Genomic DNA, 10,153 nt, shown 5'->3' with positions numbered 1-10,153 from the left:
AAAAAAAAACCTTTAAAGCAGTAGCACCAAGCATTCCACTTCCGCCAGAACCAATTTTAACGCGTTGGGGCACGTGGCTGTGTGCAGCGAGTTATTATACCGAACACTTAGAAACAGTTAGGAATGCCGTGAATACATTTAATCCCAAAAGTGCAGCATCAATTCAAATTGCCCAAGATGTACTAAAAATCGCAGAACTATAAACTAATCTTTCCTATACAAGGTGTTTCACGACTTTAGGGCATAACTGCAGGAGGTGATTTCCTAGGTCTTTGTGATCAAACAAGTTCATATAAACATGGGTCCGATTTTGGACGGTTACGGAGTTATGACCGTTTTAAACTCAGAATAGAAGGTAACGATTACTGACAATAAACGGAACAAAATAATAAACCAGCATAATACATGATACTGTACATTTAAAGTATGAATGTAAAGTTAACTTCGTGAAATTAGCTTTAATTTGAATTGACTGGTGCTGATTTTCGAAAATGTCACCGCCGGCCGCAACACACGCTGCCGCTCGGTTGTGAACCGCGCCGGACATACCAACCCACCCCGCTCTGAAGAGTCGAGATAACAAGAACGCTCTGTCTGTAGCTGGCTAAAAATAGCGACCCGCCAGCTGACAGACGCGGTTCATACGAGGGCGTGTACGGGAATGAAAAAAAACGGTCATAACTCCGTAACCGTCCAAAATCGGACACATGTTTATATGAACTTTTTTGATCACAAAGACCTAGGAAATCACCTCCTGCAGTTATGCCGTAAAGTCGTGAAACACTCTGTATATCTGCTCACTTCTCTCATCTTCCATCCGCCATTTCCTCACTGGAGGCAAGCAATAGAAATACTACATTGTATCAGTCGTTAGGTGTGTTTAAAACCATTGTTTCCAAATTGAATTCGGTTCCTGGAAGAGTTGGTGAAGTAGTAAAGGAAAAAGTACACAGCATTCTTTTAAAAAAATCCAGGATATGAACAAATTTGTGAAATTGAAGAAATTTTAGCCAGTAAGCGTGCTGAACTGCCAAGTAAAAAATCCCTAACAATGGAGCAAATAGCAACTTTTGTACATGCGCTCCTAAGTTCCTGTGAGGTGGAAAGAAGTTTTTCCCGCTATAAGGACATCTTACAAGACAATAGGAGGCGACTAACTATGGAAAACCTAAAACATTTGGTAATTGTGAACTGCAGCAGAAGAGAAGTTGAAAGTTCGGAGAGCTAAATGTGAGTACCATTGGTTTTTTAAATTTGTAATGAAATATGTTGGCTCTGTTGCAAGATTTATATTTAAGTATAGCTTTTTATTGGGGCACTCGTAGTGGTTGAGGAGCTATGCTACAAGCCGGAAGGTCACGGGTTCAAGTCCCAATGATGTCATTGGATTTTTTTCAGTTGACCTAATCCTTCCAGCCGCACTAGGCCCTGGAGTTTACTCAGCCTCTAACAGAAATGAGTACCAGGAATTAATTAAATAATTTTTCAGGGGAGTAAAGCGCGGCCGGCGCGTAAGGCTGACAACCTTACCGCTATCTTTGAGTCGATTGTCTGAACAATGTGGGACCCTCAACGTCTCACAACCCTATGGGTCTTCACGCCCTGGTTCGGGGGTAGCTTTACTTTTTTTTATAGCAAGTCAATCATTCAGTGATTACATAAAATGGACTTAAATATTGAATTGTTGGTCTTAAAATAAGGTAAAATCAGTTTTAATATTTGGTATGAATTTTTATGTGCATGTTTTAGTGCATATTTCGGAAGTTTTTCATGCATAAATGCATACATATTCAAGGGATCATTAGGGCATAAAAATTAGGTCCCTAATCATAAGTAAAAGAATTAAATTGGAAAGAAACCCCCTCTCTTCTGAATTTGCACTTGAAATCTGAATATACAGAGTCACAGAAAACGTCCAAACGATAAAATTCCAGATAGTATCAGGAAATCTGGGTCGAAGCAAAGTTATGTTACGACCAAGAGTCTTGTAATTAGGGAATTTTTGTAAACACTGGAATATATAGACACACAATAGTATAGCAACTGCTGGAGCCTATTGCACAATGACCAATGGAAGCATTTTTTTTTGGTCAGCTACCAGTCAAATTTCTTTAAACGTTTACAGTTTTTATTGGTGTCCAGGGTAAATTTTCAATAAGAATTGAATCCAAAGACACTTTTTGCCTACTTGTTCCAATGAATATACCAACCACTTCAATCAAGCCGTTAACAATTTTTAACATTACAGGCAAATGAAATTCTAATGTTACATTAACCTTTGTTACATCTCCCATACAAAATTCGGAAACACGTCTCATTTTTTACGAAATGCAATTGGACTTCATTTGTTTCAAAATAACTATATACTACACATGAAAATATGTGTTGCTTTATTTTTATTATAACTACACTAACACTAACAGTTCATATCATACATGCAAATGTTACGAAGTTTCAGGAATTTTTCTAATATTAAAGTTTCCAGAATTTAAAATTTAAATTTAATATTATGTAAAATTCTCTTGTAACTGGATGTAAAATTCTATGTTGTTTGTGTGGTCATGTCCCACATTGTTGATTGTCCTTCGGCCGGGATTTGCTGTTACACTATATGTTAGAGAAGCTGTTCATGATGCTATTTGTTTCTAGTTTGTTCTCAGTTGTCTTCTTAAGTATGTCACTGTGATTTTGTTTTCTTCCTTAGGGTGTACTGGGTATTCCTTCTGTGTGGGCGTTTATGTCATATCTGTTCCTGGTTACAATGTGGACAGCATGCTCTCCAAAACAGTATCTTCCCACAGAACTACATGGTGTAACAATCCAGAAAGCCACAATCTTAATAATGCAACAGACTATTGTAAAATTCACGCATTATCTACTGACTAACAAGCAAAAAAAAAAATGTAAATATGTGTCAGGACTTTTGGTATAAACTTAGAGACACCCACAGTTTGTTCCAAACTTCATCACAGGTGGCAAAACTCAAGCTTGAACTGAAGAGGATCAGGATTTATAACTTCACAATTCAAGAAAACTGCAGGCTGCATGTGTCAAGTTCCAAATACAAGGAACTGTGGAGAAACTTTTAGGAATTGCACAATCGCTGAGCTCACTGCAGCAAGTCACTAGAGAACAACTTTGAATGGGACAGCATGGAGTACAGAATAGGTTCAGTTATCCCAGTGAAAAATGTACAATCCACAAATTATTTGATCACTCCATATGCAAGAAGAAAGGCGTTTGGTGACGGGGTAAATGAAAGAGAAACACCCAACATATTTCATATTTCCTCAAGACAGTTCTTTATTTATCTAACTGTTATGATCAATAATACTGAATAAATCACCCCCTTCCTCCTTTCTGTTTCACACCAAATAATCATTACAGTTAATAAAATCACTGAATAATAATCATAATAAAAAAGCTCACTAGACTTTTTAAGCTGTTTGTGTCTCATGCTATCATGTTATATAGTTTTCATTTCCAAAGAACGAACTGCTGAGGCACATGGAGGAATGATGCTAACCCCATCTGACTTTCCGACTGATTGGGCATTCCTTTCCTCATCATCTAAAAACTGAAGTGCAGGTCTTGATACTTCTGGTAGACACTCTGAGACTATGAGGTTACTGTAATCATTCATTTCTCTGTGTACGCTTGCGCTGAAACATATGCATGAATGTGAAACTGCTATTCTGTAAACAACAACTGGTTACTACAGTAACATAATATACAGGGTTAGACTAAAAGAAATAGACAGTTTAAATGACTCGTGTTTGTGAAACTTACATGCAGAGCCCAAAAAAGTCGACAACACATGCAAGTTTAGAACTTCAAGAATATAAAGGACAGAGTTTATGTTCCTCCCCTCCTCACAAGTGTGGACAATCTTAAACAATGCATCACAGTAGCTGCTGTGACTGTTGACGTGAGCATGCTGAGAAGTGTTTTGAGCTAGACTACCACATTGATATTTGTCGTGTTACAAAAGGGTCACATATAGAACACTTGTAACTTACCCATGTAAACTTCAGGAAATACTTTTCAAACCATGTAAGGATCTCGGCTATGCTATTAAAACTCTTCTTTCTGTAAAACTTTGAAAGTGTTTATTTCCTTTAGGCTAACCCTGTATTTTACAGACCTATATACATTCTGGTATGGTATCATCAGCAAATTCATGGCATTATGAGTATTATATTGGGTTAATGGAACTCTATTTGTAATTTTATGCAGTCTTTGATTGAAGTGATAGTTCATACCCTGTTTAATAATATTTTTTAATCGCAGAAGTTATAAGGATAAATAAAGAGAAAATTTTATTGTGAATGTAAACAGATAGGGATTCAGAACGATATGGTTGTAGCCTATTTGAATGTACCTGGAAAATGTAACAAGCACAAGATACACATTGGGTACATCATATGTAGTAACTCTATATTAAAATGTTTAATACATGAAATGAGAAGAAAATATATTACAGGAATACCATACTTTTGTAAGTCTCTTTATTATTTTTGACTTTAGTTCTTTACTCTTCAGTTACATAATAACATTTTCAATAGCTAAGACTATATGGTGTCAATCGATAGAATAAGAAAACAGAAAATGGGAATGAATTGTGAGGGAATAGTGTGACCTAATCTGAAGTATTATCCCAGATTTTTCCTGGAGGGTCTGAAAGAAAACACAGAACAGCTGGTCTCCATGGTGAAAATTCAGTCTGGGACCTCTCACATATGAAGCAAGAGTGTTGCCCACTTGACTGCGATGTTCAGTTATCATGTCTTTCAGTTTAGGAATTATTTATTTAGCATGACTAAATGTTGCCTGAAAGATCCTCACTAAAACTGGACATAATGGTTAGTGGAATTTAACTTTGTCATTTATAAATTTAAAATAAACAGTAAACAAACAAGAAGGTTGAAGTCGTAGCTACATGTAGGTTAGCATTTATGTTACCTAGAGATTATTTAAGGCAGGGAAAGGTAGGGTACATATACATAATTAACATAAGGAACTCATGAAAGAGCCAGATGAGCTCAGTGACTATACTGACAGGCTACGAGCTGGATGGCTTGGATTTGATTCCCAACAGGAGCAAGATTTTCTCTTCTCAATAGCACCGAGACCGGCTCTGGGGCCAATCCAGCCTCATATCCAGGGGTATTGAAGGATCTTCCCCTAGCGGTAAAGTGGCTGACCACTTACCTCCATCTAGTGCCAAGGTCAAGAAGAGTGGAGCTACACCACCACTCCCTTGTATGTCTTCTTGGCATGGTGCTTAATTAATTATGCACAGGGACAATTTTACCCTTAACTTTTAATGAACTTATGATATTGAAATGAATGGTGCATCACATTTACATTAAAGGCATGTATGACTAAACATACTTTATCTAACATGACAAGCCATTTAAAAAGCAATAAGCCCTCTGATATCCTTGTATGTTCTTCTTGTTTTCAGAATGTCAAGTTATGTTAGTGTGTTCGTTAACCCATTAGGTACAAAACATTGCATAATACACCACTTGAAACTCTGTCTGTATTTGGTGACGTGTCTTCTGCCATGTGCTAAGGAATTAATTCTTTGTATTCTCTGGAGGTCAGAAGAGAGACAGTACTTTCATAATACAGTGCTGAATGCTTCTACCATCTAGTGTAATTCTTTCAACTTGGTCTTGATGGGCTTATAGCTATAGGTTTCAGCTACATTAATTAAAGAAAATAAGTTAAATGCCACTTAGCTTACCTTTTCTTCAAATATATGAAACTATAAAATTACTTGGAAGATGCTAAAAATAAATTTATATAGTATGTACACTTTGAGTTTGGTGCTGACCTCATCAAGACTTGAACCCACGACCCTCCGGCTTGTAGCATAGTCCCTCAACCAACTACGCTACCTAGTGCCCCCCATTAGTTAGCAGAAGCATTGAAAATTAGAAGACAGTGAGAATCAGAAAGAAGATAGGAATAGTGATGTGACTAATGCTGATTGGTGGAAGTCAATACAGGATCAAAAAGGATACTAATTTAATAAATATAATGTGTAATATGTTTTTAAATGGGCTTATTTACTATCTCTTAACATCTGCTTGCAGTAACTATATGAAATTAATGCATATAATCATGTTTTCTGTTCATCAAGTTTCTGGATGGGGGGAAATTAGGCTATCAATTGTGTTCCATTTTGGTATACAGAGTATTTATATGATTCTAAAAATTTCCAGGGTATTTTTTTTTTATTCAAGACATGCACCTCCACAACAATGATTAGTGTGTTAATATTATATTAATCTCTCAAGTCACATGCTGAAACCACTTTAGGGGAATGTCCTGAGTCTATAGGCTCTTGTTGAGGTAAGACATCAAATATATGACTTAATATATTTATGTGATTATTTTTAAGTTTCTAGAAACACTGAGGACATCATACAGGCTTACTTAGCAATTTAAATTCTTTGTTAGCTGTTGTAATGAATCAGTTGGGAAATGGATAAGGCTAATTTTGAAGTATGGCCCCTAGAATTTTCTGGTGAGAGTACCAGGAAAGCAAATATCTGCATACCTCAAATCACAACTCAAGAATCCTAACAGACTTGTGACAACTGGCCAAGCAACACAGAATATGGAGGGTCTGTGAAATGACAACTGACAGGAAAAGAACTTAAAACACTTCTAGAAACACCTGTCTTAGAGCCACATTGCACACCATAAATCCCATGCAGTGGGATGCAAGTCTGTTTTATATATATTAAAATAAACATGTCTCTTTTGCTACTAAGTTTTATTCTGTCCTTTCAGTGAGCTCTGGATGACATATTACTATAACTTTTTATTTGTGCATCACCTATCTCTGAAATGGAACCAGGAAACACTTACTGTTCTCATTATTTTAGGGGCTGGTATTGGATCACTTCTAAAGTACTGCAATGCTACAAAACTAATATACAGGTCAATTCTTAAGCAGGTCATAGTTATTAAATATTTCCTATTGTGTCACAAAAACTGAATATACAAAACTATAACTTTGTCTATGGTTATGACATGAAGGGAAGAACATAGACTGGGGGTTTTCAAGAACAGGGTGCTGAGGAGAATATTTGGACCAAAAAGGGATGAAGTTATATGTCAGAGAAAACTGCATAATGAGGAGCTTCATAACTTGTGCTTTTCACCAAGTATAATTAGAATGATCAGGTCAAGGAGGATGAGATGGGCATTGCATTCAGCAAGTATTGGGACAGAAGTGAAATGTATATAGAATTTTGATGGGAAAGCCGGGAGGAAAGAGACCACTAGGAAGACCTAGATGTAAGTGGGAGGATAACATTAAAACTAATAAACAATTAATATATTAGGACTTCTACTAATTATTGATAAATATTTTAATACATTTAACCATTTTAACCTGCATGTATATATGTGTATTTATATGTGATGTTTTGTATTTTACATGGTAAGGCCAGAGGCAACGAATCCATTGTGCAAGCAGTTCAGCAATGAATAATGGCACATATTGTTTATAAAATGCCTGATGAGGGTCTAATGACCGAAACATGTAGCCTAGTAACAATTCAATAAACATCAATTATTAAAATTAAAAGTTGTGATTGATGGTTATAAAACATGCCAGTGATAAAAGCAATGGGATGTCCAGCATACAAATTAAAATTAAAATGGATCTTGAAGATGTAGGATGGGGCAGTAGGGTGTGGATTGAACTGACTCAGGATCAGAAGCAGTGGAGGGCTCTTGTAAACTTGGTAATGAACCTTCAGGTGCCATAAAATGGTGGGAAATTCTTGAGTGGATGAGGGACTGTCAGCTTCTCAAGAAGGGCTCAGCTTCAAAGAGGTGGTTATATAGTTAGTTAGTGGAATAAAAGAAACTGATAATAATGTGAACTGATGGCTGAAAGCCAGAACAGTGGAAGAGGAAAATGTGTCCATTGTTAAGTAACAGTGCTGTAAACATTTCTGTTGCAAGAAAGGCTGTCACAACAGTGGAGGAACTGTAGAAGAAACTTGCAACAATAGAAGAACCATTGGAAGCGGTGTTTTCTATGTGGTCTATCCTGAGGCTATATATCAGGGACTGAAGTGTAACTGGACTGAGTTGTTAGCAGTTGAGATTGTGAGTCTGCAGGCAGTCAGTAGTAGCCAGTGGTGGCCAGACACAACTAAGAGTAAATGGCAGTTGTGGCCATGAGGAGCTATGAGACAGTTGGCAGCCCATAAGGACATGAACACAGAAGCTGAAGTCTTCGGTGTTGATATCCATTACCAAGCAATAACTAGCAAAGACGCAGCAGACTGAGTAGGCTTTGTGCATGCTATAGTGAATTCTAGAGTGCTCTAATTTACCCAGGAGCTATAATTAATTGTAGTTACAATTTTTAAGAGTCCAATATATCCAATAATCACTCTAGTCACTAAAAATGTGACAATTACAGCCCCCATCATAAGCAAGTTTGGTCAAATTCACATATTTCTACCATATTTCTCTTTGTTCCAAGTAGAAGTTATTCACCCCCCTTACCACTTGGTGTACCAAGTGTTCTCTTTCTGCTGGTATTACAACCAAAGTTGGCATAAAATTCCTGCTTCATGTAAGCACATAAGCATGTCAGTTCATCATTGTCAAACTATGGAGAGTCTTGTTATAAATTTTTTCTTTCATATTTCATTACTTTATAACAGCAATCATAATTCTAGACCACTGACAACACAAGTAGAAATCTGTAAACAATTTCATATTGTCAACTACAAAGGTGAAAGTGTGAGATGAATGTGCAATATCTTATACAGAAGTCAGCCTATTTGTTCAATGCCATCAAGCCTGCCCACCTTCTGAAATACTCCTCTTCCAACCTCTCACTGAATTCACTGGGTTCTTCTATGCATTCCTCTGGCTTGTTCAGTTTCATGTATTGTCGCAATGTGGAAAACACCTATTACAAGCAATTGCAAACAAATTAAATATTGACATATTTCTACTTTAGAAGAAATAAGTGTAAATAATTGGCAAAACTGGTATGTATACATGAAATCAAATAAACAGTGCAGAAATACAGAAATGATTTCTGAATTTCTGTACATAAAATGATTCATCACCTATCAATTCTAAAAGACAGTATGAATATTCAGAACATGATTATTTTAGTAGGAGATGAGACATATTACAACAATTATCATTGAAATTTCACATCCACCATCCTAAATAAATACAGGTCTCCCTCAGTTTACGAAGGTAACGTATTCCACGACAACTGTGCGCAAGATGAAAATTCATAAATCAGAAATCATATTCCTCTTACTTTAATGTAAAAGCTGCTAACTTGTCCCAGAAGAATTCCCCATTATTTTTAGCGTAAGTTATAACAATAGAAAAGTATCTGAGTGAGGACAGTATTACAAGGAGGGAGCAGTTCAATGGCCGTGGCAAAATCTTGCAGGGACTCTGTAGGTTTCTGCGTCCTTGTTCTTAACTGGCAGTGGTAAGCCGCTGCAAAGTGTTGGTCCCCGAAACGGTCCTCTAGAGCCTGAAGAGTTTCCTCGTAAGTTGTATTGGCCGGAATGCCGGGTAGTATTTCTGCCGCCCGGCCCTTCAGAGCGGTGATCAGGTATGTTAATTTTTCCCTCTCCGACCATTGGTTGTGTTCTGCTACGGTCTCGAATTGTCGCCGGAACACGTTCCACGTTGAATTCCCGTAGAATGTCGGTGGCTGAGCTGTGCTCGCGACGATCGTTGCTGTATTTCCCCGCTCGGCCTTCATTTGCACTATGTCTAATCGGGCCTGGAACTCGCGCTTGGTTTCGTCAATTGCTGCGCAGGTTTCATTGAAGTTTTTCGTCAGGTTTTCCTGGAGTTTATCTGTCCGCGCGCGGAGGGACACGTCAATCTGCTCAGTTATTTCTGACCGGAGAGTCTGTTTGTCGTGTTCAACGATCGCCAAAATGTTTTCGACTCTATGTTGGATTTGGTCATCCAACTCTGACCGCATAGATCGCATTTCGGCCTTCAATTCTTCCTTGTCGGCCGCCGCCTTTTCTTGGTTGGCGTCTAATTTGGCCATTAAATCCTCTTTGTCTTTCCTTCTATCGGCTTTCATTTCTTCCTTGTCAGTTTTTCTATCGGCATCCATTCT

General features: G+C 37.4%; 1 protein-coding gene and 1 long non-coding RNA gene across 3 annotated transcripts in view; one reads left to right on the top strand and one right to left on the bottom strand.

Moving 5' to 3' along the window:
* Window positions 1-1,191: 1,191 nt before the first annotated feature.
* Window positions 1,192-2,879, top strand: LOC117282884. The gene is made up of 2 exons (XR_004513797.1): window positions 1,192-1,230; window positions 2,705-2,879. It is a non-coding gene; the product is annotated as an uncharacterized LOC117282884 (long non-coding RNA).
* A 101-nt stretch (window positions 2,880-2,980) lies between these two features.
* The window catches only part of LOC111871665 (obscurin), an 82,174-nt gene continuing 75,001 nt past the window's right edge, over window positions 2,981-10,153 (bottom strand). For both annotated transcript variants that reach the window (XM_033754343.1, XM_023864918.2), the window contains exons 21-22: window positions 8,853-8,956; window positions 2,981-3,662 (exon numbers count right to left, since the gene is read on the bottom strand). In XM_033754343.1, the coding sequence (XP_033610234.1) occupies window positions 3,467-3,662; window positions 8,853-8,956 (300 nt within the window). In that variant the 3' untranslated portion in view covers window positions 2,981-3,466. The remainder of the gene's footprint in view (window positions 3,663-8,852; window positions 8,957-10,153) is intronic.

Source organism: Cryptotermes secundus, unplaced genomic scaffold, assembly GCF_002891405.2.
Source record: "Cryptotermes secundus unplaced genomic scaffold, Csec_1.0 scaffold233, whole genome shotgun sequence".
NCBI lineage: Eukaryota > Metazoa > Arthropoda > Insecta > Blattodea > Kalotermitidae > Cryptotermes > Cryptotermes secundus.
The sequence above is the reverse complement of the archived record's forward strand: the minus strand, read 5'-3'. Positions and strand labels throughout refer to the sequence as shown.